General features: G+C 37.5%; 1 protein-coding gene and 1 pseudogene across 1 annotated transcript; both read right to left on the reverse strand.

Moving 5' to 3' along the window:
- Nucleotides 1–318: 318 nt before the first annotated feature.
- LOC110289837 (olfactory receptor 4C45-like) lies at nt 319–1,239 on the reverse strand. Its single transcript, XM_021156235.2, has one exon. The coding sequence runs from the start codon at nt 1,237–1,239 to the stop codon at nt 319–321; it is 921 nt and encodes a 306-aa protein (XP_021011894.2).
- Nucleotides 1,240–13,336: 12,097 nt separating this feature from the next.
- LOC110289787 (olfactory receptor 4C45-like) lies at nt 13,337–14,259 on the reverse strand (annotated as a pseudogene).
- Nucleotides 14,260–19,030: the final 4,771 nt, after the last annotated feature.

Consider the following 19,030-nt stretch of genomic DNA (forward strand, 5'->3'; position numbering starts at 1 on the left):
ACTTATGAAGGAGCAATGATTTCTAAGTAGAGGGGCTGGCCATGCTTAGAACTACTTGTTATTTATTTTACAAAGAAGAGAAATGAGTTAAAGAATCTCAACACAATGGATGATAAATTTTAATGGAGTGGAAAATTTGCTACACTGGTTTGCTTACAGATTTTGTTTACATCTATTAAGAGACTGCACATCACCAATAAATACAGTGATTGTGCCCATAAGAAAATTGACTATCTTAAATTTTACTCATTTCAAAAGGAGAACAAATGTCCATGAAACAGCATTAGACATTGTTTATAAAGATACAAATCACCAGGTTTACATATCACCCGCTTTCCTCATTCGACCCCAGAGCTTCTTCATAACCCTTTTGACCTCCTCATTTCTGAGGGTATAGATCAGAGGGTTCAGCATAGGTGTCACTAGGGTGCAAAACACAGTTACAGCTTTGTCAGTGGGGAAGGAGGTCATGGGCCTTAGGTACAGGTATGAACAAGGTACAAAGAATAAGACAACAACGGTGACATGAGAGGCACAGGTAGACAGGGCTTTGCGACGCCCTTCTGCACTGTAATTCCTCAGGGAGTGAAGGATGACCACATAGGAAACAACCAGCATAGAGAAAGTAAGCAAACACAGTGACCCACTATTAGCAGCAATCAGAGGCCCCAGAGTGTGAGTGTCAGTGCAGGCCAACTCCAGGAGTGGTATTAAATCACACATAAAGTGATCAATGATATTTGGGCCACAGAATGGTAACTGGGCCATAAACAAAATCTGTATCCCTCCATGGATGAATCCTAAGATTACAGCAGCCCCCACCAGGAATACACACAGAGGTCGGTTCATGATGGTCATGTAGTGCAAGGGCTTGCAGATGGCTACATAGCGATCATAGGCCATGGCAATCAACAAGATGATTTCATCAGCAGCAAAAAAGTGCTCAGCAAAAAGCTGAGTCATGCAGCCATTGAAGGATATGGTGCTCTTCTCAGAGATTAGGTCATAGATCATTTTGGGTGCTATGGAAGAAGAGTAGAAACCATCTATGATGGACAAGTAGGACAGAAAGAAGTACATGGGAGTGGCCAGGGCTGGGCTGATGAAGATGGTGACTGAGATGAGCATGTTACCTGCCAGTGTGATCAAATAGATTATTAAGCACACAACGAATAAGAATTTCTGCAGATCTGGGTCTTGGGTCAGGCCCAGGAGGATGAATTCTGTGACACTGCCCATTTTTTCCCCATCAATTTAGTACAGTCTCTGTGCATATGGTCATCTGAAAAGAAACCATAGGGTGTCTCAGTGATGATATTAAAAATGAAACACTGAAGTACTGTATCATATTATTACTTCTAGTCCTCGAGGTCTATGTAGCTGCATTTCTTCTCACCTCTGCAGACAGTATCACATCCCATGCAGCTATGAAATCAGATTTGATAGGTTGGATAATTCCTAATGGGTTTTAATGGAATAGTGACAGGACCTTACATATACTGCAAGAACTCTTTTTCTCTTAGTGGGTTGCAATGTCCAGTCCCTCTATGAGGGCTTTCACCTTGCCTTATTGCATCTTGTTTTGTCCTACTTAGGTGTCATCACTTGGAGGTTAGATATTTTTAAGAAGAAACAGAAGGGAAGTAGAACTTGGAGAGAAGGGAGGTTGTAAGGAGGCAGGAGGATTGAAGGGAAGGAAACCTGGTAGGGATGAATTGACTGAGAGAAGAATCTATTTTCAAATAGGAAAAGGAGGAAAAGGAGGAAGAGGAAGAAGTGGAGGAGGAAGAGAGGGAGCAAGAGGAGGAGGAGGAAGAGGAAGAAGAGAAGGAGGAAAAGCAGGAGGAAGAGGAGGAGGAGGAAGAGCAGGAGGAAGAGGAGGAAAAAAATTAAGCTGTCATTATTGATTACACAGGTAACTTTTAAATTCTAACCAGTCTCTGACTTGGCTTATTTCATTGGTTTTATGTAGGGTAAATGTAATCAACATCACAATTATTTTGAAGTATGGATGCACAAATACCAATATTCTATGAAATTCATCTGTATATACCATACTAATGAAATAAATCCTTTTAAATCAAAAGTACTTATACTCTGTGGTATATTATCCCTCGCTATCAAATGAATGACCAGCACCTAATACAGCCACAGCTACAAACTGACTTTTTTCCTTCTGAATGTCAAGGATCCACCTTTATTACACCTCTTTTAGCATACTCCATTTCATTTTATAGCTACAGGTTTCATGCCCAATTCATACCCATTTTTTCATGTTCCTTCATCTGTATCTTTGAAACTGTACATGTAAGTGGTACAAAGTCTCCTTAGGGTCCTTAGAAAGTGTGTTTGAAGTTAAACTTCTATCATGTCTAATAATATGCTCACTGTTAAGCCAAACCGTGCTTTGCACTAACATTTACCAATTAAAAATCTAGAGACTGAAGTTACTCTAAATTTATTATTGACAAGGCATAAATGAGATGGCTAGCTAATAAAATAAGCTTTTTCCTTTGGGGGATAACTTCAGTCAAAATAAGATGAATTTACAGTTTTCATTGCCAAGTGCTAGAAAATTTGAAGATATGCAGTAATGTGTTCTTTTAAATGTACTATATGTGGCTTTCCCAGTGGTATCAATACTGGGATTTTTAATCTTTCTCTACCCTATTTCCCCTATTTCTATATTATCTGCAAAAAACATTCCATATAATTTTTACAACAGCTTTGGCTACAAAGCTCATAATTGTGACCTTTACCCAATACAAATGAGGAAAACACATTTGGTTTTCAGGATGGCTAAGTCCCTAAGTGTATCTGTTTTGCTCATGGTTCCTCTATGTGGGGGGTTTGCGGCTAATAATTCTCAATGACTTTAATTCATTCACAAATCATAATTTCAAAGTGACTGTGTAAGTTATGAAAAGGGGGATATTTTTAATTGGCTACAAGCAGAACTGTTTACAATCAGTGTACTTGTAAGATTATTTAGAAGTGTCTTCTCTCCCAATACTAACTGGTTTGGATGAATTACAGAAAGTATTTTTTATAGTAACATAATGTTATGTTACATTTATTTATTTTCATAAAAAAACATTAAGCTTTAGCTAGATTGCAACTACAAGGACTCTTCAGTGAGAAATTGTCTAAGTCAAGTTAATCTGCTTTAAAATTTGGAGGAAAAGATGTAGTTTACACTGACCTGGGTTTAGTTGGTTGTGGATTCCACTGTTTGTAGATTGAATAATTTATTGCTTCTTTCCTCTGGGATCATACAGCATGGCATTCACTGGACTCTATAAGCTGACACTGGGCTTATTATTTTTCTAGACACTTCTCCAATTTAGATATTAATGTCCATTTGGTTCCAGTTTTGAGTTGAGATTAGCTCCCAAAGTAAGCTATAGAACAACTCATAGTAATGTTTTGATAGTTTTAGGACCCAATTCTTACTACCTTTCTCTGTTTTATTATCAAGTTCAACCTAAACAAAAACATTCAAATCAGAAAATATCACTGTGTTTAAATACAAAACAAATAAGTGAATATACTCAACTTGTTTTTTCTTTCCATATTTGGCTTATGCTCTGCTTTCTAAGAGTCCATGAACGCTGTGCGGAGAGAAGTCCTTTCATTTTAACTCAAGCTCCTCTTTATATGTCTCTTTAGACACCTACCAACATCAACAGCAGCATTCTAAACAAATATTCACCTTGTTGACATATGCTTGCTTCCGTTGCTGCTCACTGACCATTCCCCATCTTTTTGATCCTTTCTTTGTTGATCCTAAATAAACCTTTAAATCAGGGATTCTCTGTGACTGTGACCTCTTTAGGGTTTTCAAAGACTATTGAACTATAGATATTTAAATTATGACTTATAATAGAAGCAAAATCACAGCTATGAAGTAGCAATGAAAATAATTTCATGATGAAGGATCACTAGAACATGAGCAACTGTATTAAGGGGCTGCAGCATTAGGGAGGTTGAGAACCAATGCTTTTAAATAGACTTCCACAGTCTGCAGAATCTGGTCATGGTTTGGCCTCTCAAACACCCAGAGGATCGGTAGTAGTCTCTGTGGAAGTCTTTGCCAAGGCAGCAGTCAAGATCTCTTGCTTACTCCCACAAACATCATTAGTAGTGCATCAGAAATGCAGCTGGCACTTAATGCATCCTAGATGCAACCTAGGCATCTAGGTTGCAGTTTAGGTTGAGATTAATTGTAAGAGTTTAAAAGGTTCCTTCTGGGGCTTGTTTGCTGATTGTGATATTGTTGAACCTGGTTTAGAAACGGAAGAGTCCTGATGGCTATTGTAGATTGCAATTTTTTTTAAAAATCAGCAAATGGCTAAAGAGATTAAATGGAAGGATTTCCAGCACCAAAGATTGTGTAGTAATCAATAAAATCATTGAAACAGACACATTCTTTTAGTGTAATTACTTATGTGACACATAAGGAACTTGTTAGTCTGAGGGGCATGCATCTTTTGCTCTCGACTCCTCTGGCAGAGCATGCTGACACTTAGATTCTATGCTATAGATCAGTACCACTGAGAAAGTCAAGCCACACAGACAAGTAATTGAGTAAAAATACCTTGGGAGTTAGGGGACAGAAGCACTCTACAAAGGAAATTCTACTATACTCTTTCCTCTAGCCTCTGTGGTGATAATGAACTGACTGCAACTTTACATGGAACCCTCTTTCTTTGTTACCAACTTTGACAGCTGATTAAAATCAACATATACTCCTGAATTACAGGATTAGCAAAGCAAACCAAAGCAGAGCTTTTATTTCCATGGCCAGTAGTCCTCATTTTTTTTCTGGATTGTTTTTTTGCCTGTTTTTGTGCTTTTGTTTGCCACCAACCTCATTCATGGGCCCCTGTTACTATTTATCATCTAAAGCCATTTATGTGTGGTTCTGTATATATTTTACATATGCATATACACATAAATCCATAGAAGGCAATTTTAAATAATTTTATTCCAGAATTCAGTGACAGGAAGCACATTCATATTACTGCAATCCACCTTGGTCATCAATTTTTAGGAAACTTTCTTGTTTTTCTTATTTCTTAAGCAGTAATTTACCTTTTTTGTAAGTTCTTGGCAACTACTGTGCTAATTTCAGTCCACCTTAGGTATAAAGTATATTGAAACATGTGGGGTGGGGGTGTTGGGGATTGAACTCATGTCCTTGTTGGGAGGATGCAAGTGTTTTGTCCTCAAGCTTCATATATCTAGTCTGCTGATTTTTAGGTTAATTTGTGTTGAAGTATATCCCAGAATTTGATTAGTTTTTGAGATTGACTCAGTAATAAATAGGTCTTCTGTGAGAGGCAATTTCAGAAGCAGATGGATTCACAGACCAATTGTTTTTACTAAAATGTTTCATTTTAAGTAAGATAATCCAGATTAAAAAAGACAAAAAGCTTCTGTATCTCATATATAGGTCTTTGGCATACTTATGTGTATGTATAAAGAGACAAGTATAGTTACAGTTTATGAAATTAGACAGGAGATCACAAGAGGACAAAAGAGATGTTGAAGAAGGTTGGGGAGAGCAATATGACAAAGGTGACTGGAACGCAGAACGTAGTTTGAGGAGTAGAAGGGTATGAAGGGAGGCCCCTGTATTAGGAGAATGAGAGGGGAGAATCACAGGAACAAAGTGTGTTTAAAATGCCGCAGTAGAAACTCATATTGTGCATGCTAATTAAATTAAGAGAAAATGACAAGATCATTAAGTGCTTTTGAATGATAAGATGTCATAGGTAGGTTAAAAGTCAGTCATGAGAAGATATTTGCAGACTACTCCATAGCTAAAAACAGGGAAATAACAAAGAACACATCTACAAAGACACAAGCAAAGTTAATCAACTAATAGATATAGAGACGAATAGATGAAGGTATTAATAGTTCATAGGTGCAAATGTGGTAAACACACATTGCCATAAGATGCCCAACTGCAGTTCAAGGTTAAGATATTTGACAGTGTGAGTGTTATCAAAGATGAGAACTGGCCCACCTCTCATAATGCTGGTGACAAAGCAACTACAGGCAGTAGTTTGATGTTGTCTATTTAGTAAATATATAAAATAAACCTTAGTTTTCTTAAATATATTTTTAGAAAATGTTCTCATGAGTGTGCCACAGAAACACGTACAAGTATATTTACCATAATTATTTTGGTAATACAATATATTTTTGGTGATAAAATAGAGAAATAATTAAGTAGGAGAATTCTTCAATATCATATAGCCAATATGATGGATTATTCTATAGTAATGAACAAAGTGAAATCAGATCTGCATCCACCAATAAAGACTGGTCTGGAAAACAGTATAGAGTCAAACTGTATTTAAAGGTTTATGGATTGCTATTGATGGTGGCACATGACTATAATCCCAGCACTTGGGAGTGTAGGCAGGAAAATCTTGAGAATGGAGAACACACTCAGACTCTGGCCAAAGTAAAACCAAACACAAAGTTTGACCACTAAAAATGAAATGAGCAAACTAATTAACAAAGGAACAGAAGCCCCAATATATATAAATTTACTATCAGTAAAGAGTATACCTGTGCATATGTGATAGGTTTTTGTCCATGTGAAAGCAGTTGCTATGTTTTCAAAAGGAGTTAGAAGAATATGCTCACATTCACTATTCTATTTTCTTTACTGAAGGGACAAAAAAAAGCAAACAGAGTTACTTTTTACAACTTCATTGCAATGCAGATTCATATTCACAAATGATCAATAAAACAGAAAAATAAAAGCACGTAGACACATTACTCATAAGAATGAGGCTTATTTAATTTTTGTGGAAAATATACTGGGCAATAAAAAGACAAAAGTCATATTTGAAATATTTTTATGCCACAAAGTTATTCTATATTCATGGAAAACTACTTAAAACAGTTTTTCGATTCACCTCTTGAAACTTTTCCACCAACTGAAGGATTTCTTTTCTTTTTTTTCACCTTCTTCTGCTCCTCCTCTTCCTGTTGGCCCTTCAACTGTTCCTCCTCCTCCCTCTCCTCCTTCTCTTCCTCTTCCTCCTCCCCCTCCTCCTCCTCTCCTCCTTCTCCTCCTCTTCCTCCTCTTCCTCCTCTTTTTTTTTTTTTTGCTGAATGCTGTCACTATGTGCCTCCATGACATTTGATAGGGTGGCGTGCTACTTTGAGTTTTCAAAAAGCATTACTTATTACTTTATTTTTAATTCTTTACTTCTGTCTTCTTTTGACTGATGGGCAGAGTAAATGTGCTTTCTGGTATTCTGGGTTTCCTTACTCTGTCTCTAATGCTCCTTTCTCTATCATGTGACTGGTTTCCCTTCTGGTTTAATCCAAATGGCATCACTTTTTCTCCTTCTCATCTTCCCTCTTTGAGCAGCTACCAGCATTTATAGCTTGCTACCCTGGGTTTTTCTTTTAAACTCTAATAAGATTCTCTTCAATTAAAAAATGACAGGAACATAAGTGTAAGAAATTGGCTTGTTTTGCTTACATTCAGGAGAATAAGTGTGGCGGTTCATAAGGCAGAAAGGTTTTATGTTAGAGAAACTTTGACTTGTGTTCTACCTAATCCTAACTTTAGCTCAACATCTTTAAAGCCAATTTTAGTTAAAAGTTAGCTAAAATTTATGTCACAAAAATAACATCATGAGTTAGTGTCTCTGTAATTAGCAGGAATTGGCAATTTTGAATATGGTATCTCCTTCACATGATTTTCATAATGATCATCACCTTTAACATCATTTCACTCTTTAAAGAAATTTTTATTTTACATTTTTTGAGGATTTCATACATAAAAATACTGTACCTCCATCATTTTCATCCCCTCCTTTTACAACCCCATATGTGTTCTTGCTTTAAATTCATGACATCATCAACAGTTATTGTTATATATGTGTTTAATACAAACTATTGAGTCCAATTAGTGTTGACTGAATGTATTAACTGTATTTCTCATTTTGTTTTGCTTGGAAACTAAAATTAGATCTTTAAAAGAAGTGAGTTTGATTTTTAATTCTTTTTAAAATTTTTATTAAATTTATTTATTTATTCATTTTACATCCCAACATCAGACCCCCTCTCCTTCCAGAATTCCCCTCATGTAGATCTTCCCTGATTCTTTCTTCCCCTTCTCCTTTAAGAAGGGGAGCACTTCTCTAGGTATCACTACCCAACACATACATTAAGTCACTGCAGGATTAGGCACATCCTCTCCCACTGAGGCCAGGCAAAGCAGCCCAGTTAGGGGAACAGGATACACAGGCAGGCAGGCAGCAGATTCGGGGACAGCCCCAGCACCTGTTGTTGGGGAATCCACATGAAGACAATGCTGAAAAGCATATTACTCCTGTATGTTTACAAGATGGGCATTCATGAGAAATCATAGCATGGCACCTATTCTTTTAAATGTTCTCTATATGAAGTTGACCTGTTGTAAAGTCTGAAAGCACTGGAATTTCTAGCAACAGAAGATATTCCAGTTTCTGTATCAGATAAATTTCTGACCTCCCCACAGAAACCACAAGCCTAGCCCAGAGGGAAATCTGGTCCCTGTTCTGTTATGTCCAGTCTCCTCCTTCCTCCAGAGGACCAAGAGAGGAGAGGATCTTGAGTGCTTTTTTCACTTCTCCCCAAGAATGCCTTCTTATAGTACAAAAACCTGTGTATTGTCACACATGCATAACAATGGATTGCACTGTGGCATTTTTACATGTGCTTTCTTCTCATGAGTGCCTCCCTACTGCTCTGTATCTTACTTTTATTAATTTACTGCTCTCCCTCCTCTCCAGGCTCCATCACTTGCACTTGATTTCATCTCATATTTAATCCATTGAGAATTCTGAACTCAAGTTTTTGTTTTAACAATATTTTGAATTGACATATTTTCATTGTAGACAGTACAGGATTCCATAAAGACATTCATGTATGAGTATATAGTGTATTTTGAATATACTCACCCCATGAACCCTATTCTTAATTTATCATCCCCCACTCTCCTCTTTGTTACTCTAGAGAGTGTTTTATACTCATATCACGCATACACAAACAAATGATTTTATATACATAATACCTAGATTTCACAAATGAGAGAGATGTGGTCTTTCTTAATTTGCTTAATATGATTATTTTCTGCTGCATCGATTTCTTAAAAATGACATATTTTCTTTCTTTATGGCTAAAAATTCCACTGTCTAAATAAATCACATACTAGTTTGTTTATTTTTGGCAGTATCAGACTTATAGGCAGTGCAGTGTGATCATATGCACTGCCCAGTAGCCTCCCTCTAACAACCCTCTTACTTCTGCTGAGTTCTCAATAGTCTCTTTCCACTTCGTGTTTTTATTTATGTAAGTCTGATGCAGTAGCCTCACCTAATGTGTGTTCAAGATTGCAGTGGCCATGTCACATGCACAAGATGGTATTTCATAGCTCACCTATGTCCTCTGTCTTTTCTTCCTGCTCTCTTTTCCACAATGTTCTTTGGGTCTTAGAGGGGGAGATGAAGATGCCTTGATTAGGTCTGAGGCACTCAGCCACAGGTGTTTTACTAGGCTTACAGAACCAGATATGCATTTCTGCATGAGAATGGCCCTCAAATGCAACTAGAAAGCAGTTGGCTATATACAAAACAGTCTTGTCACTATTAAATCAATGGACATAATTTACTTTGGGAGGTTGGAATAAGGATTTAGAATCTACAACAAGATAAGACCATTGATGACTTTTCTCATGGAGTATCCTCCATAGCAACTTCTGGCATTGTGAAGGTTAGTCATTTTCTAAGTCAATTCCAGCTTGACTTACCCATGTCCTGCATTCAAACTGTATGCTACCTTTAACAAAAGGTTCTTGCAATCTGATCTGTTTTGCACCAAGAGGAATGGCAATAGTTTATGTTATTTTGGGACATTCTGAAGGTCCCTCAACAAAAGTTCAAAGTGCCCTATCCTGCATGACACTGGGATTTATTCTTTTAAAAATTTTATACAATATATTCTGATCACAGTTACTCCTCTCCCAAGTCCTACCAGAACCTCCTCCCTAAACTCTACAGGCTTTGTTCTCTCTTTCTTTATAACTCCAATAGGCAAATGATCAAACAAACAAACAAACAAATCAGCATAAAATAAACCAGAGCAAATAAAAATCATAAACATACATATGAACATGGGCACAAACACATACACACAGAGGCACACACACATAGAGGTCACACACACAGAGGCATATACACACAGAGGCTCACACACACACACACACCAACAAACCATTAAAAATCTTAAACTTTGAAACCATAACATATAAGCAGAATCTTAGTAAGGCAAAAATGTCCAAATAAAGCAATGTGAGACATAAAGTCTACAAAACTACCAGTGAGTTAATTTTGTATTGGTCATTTACTGCTGATCATAGGCCCTATTCTTACGTGGTTAATATACACAGTTAGACTCCATTGGAGAAAACTACTTTTTCTTTGCAAGCTGATGTCAGGAGGAGATAGCTTGTTGGTTAGGATTGAGAATTTATGTTCATTTCACCTTCTCTGCATGGGACCCTGTATGGCCTGAACCTATCCAAGGCCTATATGTACTGCCAAAGTCTCTTTGAGTTCATATGTGCATCAGTCTTATTGTGTCTGGAAGATACCGTTTTCTTGGAGTCATCCATTCCCTCTGGCTCTTATAATTTTTCTACCTCCTCTTTGACATAGCTCCCTGAGTCCTGAGGGGGGAAGGTTTAATGCAAACACCCCACTTAGGATTGGGTGTTCCAAGATTCTCATTCTTGATATATTCTCCAGTTGTGGGTCTCTGTGTTAGTTCTCATCTATTGCCGGAAGAGGCTTCTATTATGATGGGTGAGTGAAGCACAGATCTATGAGTATGGCAGAATATCATTAAGAGTCATTGTATTTTTTTTCATAAAACATCAGTAAGATATTTTAATGAGAAAACAAAACAAAAAAAAACCAAATCTTAGTCCAGAGACACTCAAGACTAGATTCTCCCTGTCCTTCCCTTCTAACTGCAACTTTATTTGTGACCATTAATAAAGGCCAGTTTAAAGATTAAAAAAAAATTAAACCTCTTTTTAAAAAGATTAAGCAATCAGGCTAGCAAAAAGGTACTCAATACATACTTTTTCTCATATCAAACAAGCTAATATTTCAGTACAGTATAACTATACATAATATATACAATACACATATGTTCACAAAGCAAACACTAGACTCAGAACAGATATGAAAAAACATGATATTCACATTGATTACAATAACTCTAAAATTATTATAACGTTGAAACGGCATTTAGTTTACAAAAAAGTATATATATACATATATTTATATTATGTAGTCACCAAGAACCATGTTTTCGGTAAATAGTATTGCTGTATTCCGTTAGCAGAAAAACAGTATTTGGTTTTCCCCTAGGTTGATAGAGATATTGTAATAGATTTTGGTTTATTCAACTATGGCTTCTGAGAACATCATGTTAAACCCTACTTATTAAACACTTTTTGAAAATTATATTGCTTGTATGCATTTTTTTAAGCAATGACCATTTTTGGTATTGGTGTGCTCTTCCCTGGAGAAGAATGTTTCTCCTGACCTCGGTTCTCCTTAGTTGCCTGTGGTTCTTTGTGTAGGGCTGAGTCCTCTGGGCCTTTCCCCCTTCCACATTAGCATGTCTATTGCTGTTATCCTTGTTCAGTTCATGTGTAGGCAATCATATCTGTGGGACTTTATGAGTATAGCTTTGGGCATTATTAGGAGACACACTGTCAGAGAAAATCCATCATTGTTTTGTCTCTGACTATATACATTATAATCACACACACACACACACACACACACACACACACACACACACGACATACATATAATGTATATATAACAATTATTGACAAAAGAGGCCATGATTTTGAAAGAGAGTAAGAAGCATTATACAGGAGCATTTGGAAGGAGAAATGAGGTAACTGTATTATTATCTCAAAAATATAACAAGTAACTAAAACCAAACAAAACAAAAAACAAAATTAAGCAGAAAGTTTTCAACCAATAGTGGCTTTGACCCATCTTATATCATTTTAGTTAGTCAGTTAGTTTTTATAGTTGTAGGTTTCCATATGGTTTTCATACATCCTTAGTTTTTGTTTATCTCCCTGCTGCCCACCACTTCCCCTTTCCCTCACCCTTTCCCCATCCCCACTTAAGTATTTTAGCCCATAGTATTTGCATCCTAACTTTCACATGAAATGTGTTTTTCTATTTTCCCCTTCAACCCTCTTCCTTCTTCATACCATTTTGGTTTTTTTTCTTGCTTTCAAGGCTCTATAGGGATTTTTACTTAAAGTTAGAAATGTAAAAGTCCAAGTTAGATCCACATGTGAAAAGAACATACAGTATTTCCCACTTTGGATCTGGATTATCTCATTCAATATAATATTTTTTAGACTCAATAATTTATATGAAAATTATTATTATTTTTTTTCTGGTTTTTCAAGATAGGCTTTCTCTGTATAGTCCTGGCTGTCCTGGAAATTATTTATTTTCGTATTTTGTGTGGAATAAAATTCCATCATGTATATTACCACATTTTCTTTATCCATTTATCAGTGTATACACATTGGTAAATTCCATTTCTTAGTTAGTATGAAGAGAGAAGCAACTAACACAGACTTACAGACACCTGGGTTGTAGGTCAATGCCCTTTAAGGAAATGAGCAGGAGAGTTATAGCTGGGTCATATTGCTTTATCTTATTATTTTTTTTTTGAAAAAGACCCTAACTGATTCCCACTGTGCTGCATTAGTTTACCCTTCTATCAAGGTGAATAGGGGTTCCCCTTCCACTGCATTCTTGTCAGCATTTGTTGTCTTTGTCTCAGTGAAGTTGGGAGCTGAGTAAAGATCATTACAGGCTAGGGAGGGCAAGACAGAGAAGGAGCAAGTGAAGTAGGGGTAACAAATCCCTAAATATGATTTGATGGGAGAAATGCTTTCTAAGCAGACTAGGGTGACCATTGCTCACAATAAACTATTTTGATTAAAAACTGGAACTGGATTTAAAGATTTTAAGTATAAATAATTAATAAAATTTTAATATCATAGAAACTCTTATCATTTTGATGTTGTCGTATACATTTTCTATAAGTGTAATTATACTGTTTCTACTACATTAATATATATCATCCCTGTGCTAATTCTGGCACAAAGTGTACTTGTCTATATTAATTTAAATCACTTAGAGAAAAAAATCTATATGAAATACCACTAGGTATTCCTGCCTTCCTATAACAAATGACTGGCTTTATTTAACTAGTGTTTGACATGATTTGAACCAGGAGCTTCTTCATAACCCTTTTGACCTCCTCATTTCTGAGGGTATAGATCAAAGGATTCAACAGAGGTGTCACTAGGGTGTAAAACACACTTACAATTTTGTCAATGTGGAAGGAGATCACTGGTCTCACATACAAGTATGAACAAGGTACAAAGAATAAGACAACAACGGTGACATGAGATGCACAGGTAGACAGGGCTTTGCGACGCCCTTCTGCACTGTGATTCCTTAGAGAGCAAAGGATGACCACATAGGAAGCAACCAGCATAGAGAAAATGAGTAAACACATTGACCCACTGTTGGCAGCGATCAGGGGTCCCAGAGTGTGAGTGTCAGTGCAGGCCAACTCTAGCAGTGGTATTAAATCACATATAAAGTGATTAATGATATTGGGGCCACAGAAGGGTAATTGGGCTATAAATGTAGTCTGTATCGTTCCATGAACAAACCCCACAATTCCAGCTGCTACCACTAAGAAAATACATACATGTCGGTTCATGATGGTCATGTAGTGCAAGGGCTTGCAGATGGCTACATAGCGATCATAGGCCATGGAAATCAGCAAGATGATTTCAGCTGCAGCAAAAAAGTGCTCAGCAAAAAGTTGAGTCATGCAGCCATTGAAGGATATGGTGCTCTTCTCAGAGATTAGGTTATAGATCATTTTGGGTGTGATGGAAGAGGAGTAGAAACCATCTACAATGGACAAGTAGGACAGAAAGAAGTACATGGGAGTGGCCAGGGCTGGGCTGATGAAGATGGTGACTGAGATGAGCATGTTACCTGCCAGTGTGATCAAATAGATTATTAAGCACACAATAAATAAGAATTTCTGCAGATCTGGGTCTTGGGTCAGGCCCAGGAGGATGAATTCTGTGACATTGCTCATTTTTCCCATCAATTTAGTACAGCCTCTGTGCATATGGTCATCTGAAAAGAAACCATAGGGTGTCTCAGTGATGATATTTAACGTGAAACACTGAAGTACTGTATCATCTTATTACTTCTGGTCCCTGAGGTGAACGTAGCTGCACTTCTGCTTACTTCTGCAGACAGTAACACATCCCATGCAGTTATATCATATTGGATAGGTTGCATTACTCCTAATGGATTTTCATGGACAGGATCTTACAAGAAATCAAAACATCATTATAGTAGATGACATAGATGACTTACAAATTATCTTCTAACCAGACCCTGACATTTCATTATGTTTTTCCAGGGAAGATATTAATAATTTTGAAGTTCTACTTGTGTACATTGACATTTTTGATAAAAATTCATTACTGAACAAATAAATGGACAATACACACTATAAAGGCAAATGTTGCTAAACTTAAAGCCCTTAAACTTTGTGATCTACAATTCTTCTCTATCATATGATAATATCTGCCCCTAGGGACAGAGATATGCTATGGGTAGAACTTTCTTCTTTACGAATGCCAAAGAACCATATGTGTTACAGCTTACTGAGCATAATGCCTTCAGAAAGCCATATTTTATCCCTGGTTCTCCATGGCCACTTCTTCCATTTTTCTTTTCTCCATATCTGAATGTTTATATGTGAGTAGTAAAAAAAAACTCCATAAAACACCTCAGTATTTCAGTAATAAATTTTTCTTACAGTTGCACTTTGATTATAAGAATAATTATTCTTAGGACTAGGTAAATTTCTCCTCTCTAATCACATTTAACAACTAGAATTAAACTAGATATGTTGTTACCTCAACTTTCTTGTTGATGAGACACAAATGACAGAGTCACATACGATACCACACCTTTCCTTTTAACAGAAAATTAACTCAAAATAAGATGAACTTATAGTTTCATTGCAAAGTTGAAAAATATTAAGGAGAGTACAATATATTATTTAAAATGAACTAGATGTAGATTTTCCAAGTATGAATTAGAGTTGCTGCTAGTGAGCTGTGGGTATTTTTTCTTTATTTCTTTCCCTAATATCTACCCAAAATCATACCAAAAATTCTTTCAGCCTACTCCAGTTTTAAAAATTCCCATAAATTTCAGCCCAATTAAAAGTGTGAAGCAGAGGAACTGTGAAGAAGCAATAGGTCTTCAATTTGGCTTTAGTCCCAGAGTGTCCCCACTCTGCTTACAGCTTCTGTAGGAGGGGGTGATGTGGCTAATCAGTCACACACATCCTAACTTCACATCAACAGTGTTGAGATCATGAGAAAGAGACAAACTTTAAGTCATTACAAACAAGCATGTAGAATTAATGTACTTAGTGAGATGTAGACACAAACCACAACATTTTAGAAGTGATTTCCATCATTCTCAGCAGCACCACAGTAAGTAAAATTACTGATAGTGTTTTCCCACTTTTGTGTTCAAGTTCATTTTCACAGAAAAATACAAAATTTATTTCAAGCATATTACTGCAGGTTCTTCTTGAGTGAGAATAAATTGGCTAAATCAAGTTAAATTTGGGGAGAAAAGATTTAGTGTTCACCTACTGGGTTGTAGTTGGTTGTGGATTCCTCTGTGAATTGATTGCAGCTATTCTTTCTTCCCCTCTGGACACACCCAGCATAGTGTTCAGTTGACTCTATAATCTAACACTGGAGTTATTATTTTTCTAGACAATTCTCTAATTTATGTATTTTTATTTTTTAGCTTTGGTTCCATTTTCAGAATTTATTCCAAAACAAAATATTCTAATTAGGAACATTGATATTTCTATGATTTAATTCCTACTTACTTTATTAATTTTCTATGATTGATTGGTGTAGACACACACACACACACACACACACACACACACACTTACACCACAATAATAGATAATAACACAGAATAAAGGCAAATTACTCAAAGCAGAAAACATTAGTATATTCTACTATAGCATGTATAAGAGAATAAAATCAAATTGGTTAGATTTCCTCCTTATCCATTCAGGTACTTTTTTTCTTCTTCCTAAGAGTCTGTGAACAATGTGGAAATAGCATTTCTATTATCTCTCAACTCAAGCTCCTCTTTAACTCCTTCTCATTGGAAACACACAAACATTAAGAGTAGGTTCTCTTTGACAAATCTTCATCATATTGATTCATGCTATGCTTCAAGCATTGACACACTAACTCTTTGTTTGGATTCTTCTGTTTCTTCTTCATGCTAGAGAAATATTTAAAGTGATTTGCACAGTCCTGAAAGTCTGGTCATATTTTAGCTGCTTTGCAAATACCCAGAGGATTGGTAATCTTCTCTTTTGAAATCTTTGCCAAGGTCCTTTGCTTACTCCCACTGGTACCTACAAACATCATTAGCAGTGGCTAGTTTTAGATATGCTGTTGGGTTGTGGATTGAATTCAGATTTATGTACATGTTAGGCCAGAAGTTTATCCATACATCTCAAAAATATTAACCCAGAACTTCTCCTCTCTAAAGGAAATTCAAGGACAAAAAGTGGAGCAGAGACTGAAAGAGAGGCCATGCAGAGACTGCCCCACCTCGAGATCCATAACATCTGCAGACACCAAACCCAGACACTGTTGCTGATGCCAAGAGGTGCTTACTGACAGGAGCTTGGTATAGTTGTCCCCTGAGAGGCCCTGCCAGAGCCTGACCAACACAGATGGTGATGCTCTCAGTCAACCATCGGACTGAGCACAGGGACCCTAATGGAGGAGTTAGGGTAAGGACTGAAGGAGTTGAAGGGGTTTGCAATCCCATAGGAAGAACAACAATATCAACTGACCAAATCTTCAGAGCTCCCAGGCACTAAACCACCAACCAAAGAGTATCCCTGGCTCCAGCTGGTTATGTAGCAGTGTACTGGCTAGTTTTGTGTCAACTTGACACAGCTGGAGTTATCACAGAGAAAGGAGCTTCAGTTGAGGAAATGCCTCCATGAGATACAACTGTAAGGCATTTTCTCAATTAGTGATCAAGGGGGGAATGCCCCTTGTGGGTGGGACCATCTCTGGGCTGGTAGTCTTGGTTCTATAAGAGAGCAGGCTGAGCAAGCCAGGGGAGGCAAGCCAATAAAGAACATCCCTCCATGGCCTTCTGCATCAGCTACTGCTTTCTGACCTGTTTGAGTTCCAGTCCTGACTTCCTTTGGTGATGAAAAACAATATGGAAGTGTAAGCCGAATAAACCCTTTCCTCCCCAACTTGCTTCTTGGTCATGTTTGTGCAGGAATAGAAACCCTGACTAAGACAAGCAGAAACTTGCTTTATCTGGTATCAATGGGAGGGGAGGTCCCTGGTCCTGTGGAAACTTGATGCCCTAGCACAGGGGAGTGCTAGGGCACTGAGGCAGGAGTGGGTGGGTGGGGGAGCATCCTTATAGAAGCAGGGGAAAGGCCTATGAGATAGATGGTTTTTGGAGTGGAAACCAGAAAGAGAAATAAAATTTGAAATGTAAATAATCAATTTATAAAAAAATATTTTCCTACTGAGAATCATATAGACCTTCTTCATGCCCTATTTGACTTAGTGTAATGACTTTAACTCATTTATGTTGGAACATGTGCTTAAATTTGATTCCCATTTGAGACTGAAGCAGGTCATCATGAAAGAAAATCCCTGACCTAGAAAGCCTCACTTATTGATTCTCTCAAAATCTTTTTTTAATTTAATATTTATTTTAATTTAATATTTAATTTAATATTTAATATTTATTTTATTTATTCACTTTATATCTCACTCACTGCCCCCTCCCAGTCACCACCCCTGCAATCCTTCTCCTATTCCCCTCCCCTCCTTCTTTGAGTGGGTGGGGGCCCACTGGGTATACTCCAATCCTGACACTTCAAGTCTCTTTCAGGCTAGGCACTTCTCCCACTGAGGCCAGACAAGGCAGCCCAGCTAGAAGAACATATCCCATGTACAGGCAACAGCTTTTGGGATAGTCTCCTTGCCAGTTGTTCAGGACCCACATGAAAATCAAGCTACACATCAGCTACATATGTGTGAAGAGGCCTAGGTCCAGCCCATGTATGTTCTTTGGCTGGTGGTTCAGACTCTGAGAACCCCAGGGGTCCAGGTTAGTTGATTCAGTTGGTGTTCCTGTGGAGTTTCTATTCCTTTTGGGCTGCACAATCCTTCTTCCTATTCTTCCATAAGTGTCCAAGCTCAATCCACACCTTGGCTGTGGGTGCCTGTATCCTTGAGAGTCAGCTGCTGAGCGGAGCCTCTCAGAGGACAGCATGCTTTTGTCTGCAAGCATAACAGAGTATCATTAATAGCATTAGGCACTGGTGCTTGCCCACGGGACAGGTCTGGAGTTGGGCTGGTTATTAGTTGGTTATTCCCTCAGTATCTGCTCTCTCCCTCATGCCTGCATTACCTGTAGACAGGATAAAATTTGGGTTGAAAATATTGTGGGTGGGTTGGTGCCTCTATTGCCCCACTGAGGTTCCTGTCTGGCTCTGGAGGTGGCCTCTTCAGGTTCTGTATCTCCAATGTAGTGAGTCACAGCTAAGATCACCCCCATTGATTCTTTGGTGCCTCCCTTATTCAGGGTCTCTATCTCATCCTGGAGATGCCCCCAACTCCTTACCCCTGTCAGTTGCAGATTTCCATTCATTTTCATGGCCATCTAGCTATCTTATTTATCCTTCCCCACACCTGAATCTGAACCTCCTACTCTGCCATCCCCACCTCTCTCCAAGTTTCCTCCCTCCATCTCCTCTTATGACTATT

The sequence above is a fragment of the Mus caroli genome, unplaced genomic scaffold (genome assembly GCF_978045245.1).
Source record: "Mus caroli unplaced genomic scaffold, Mus_caroli_1 scaffold_2, whole genome shotgun sequence".
NCBI classification, from domain to species: domain Eukaryota; kingdom Metazoa; phylum Chordata; class Mammalia; order Rodentia; family Muridae; genus Mus; species Mus caroli.

What these genes read in the sequence shown, in the direction of transcription:
- LOC110289837 (XM_021156235.2), bottom strand. Translation starts at nt 1,239, where the DNA reads ATGGGCAGTGTCACAGAATTCATCCTCCTGGGCCTGACCCAAGACCCA.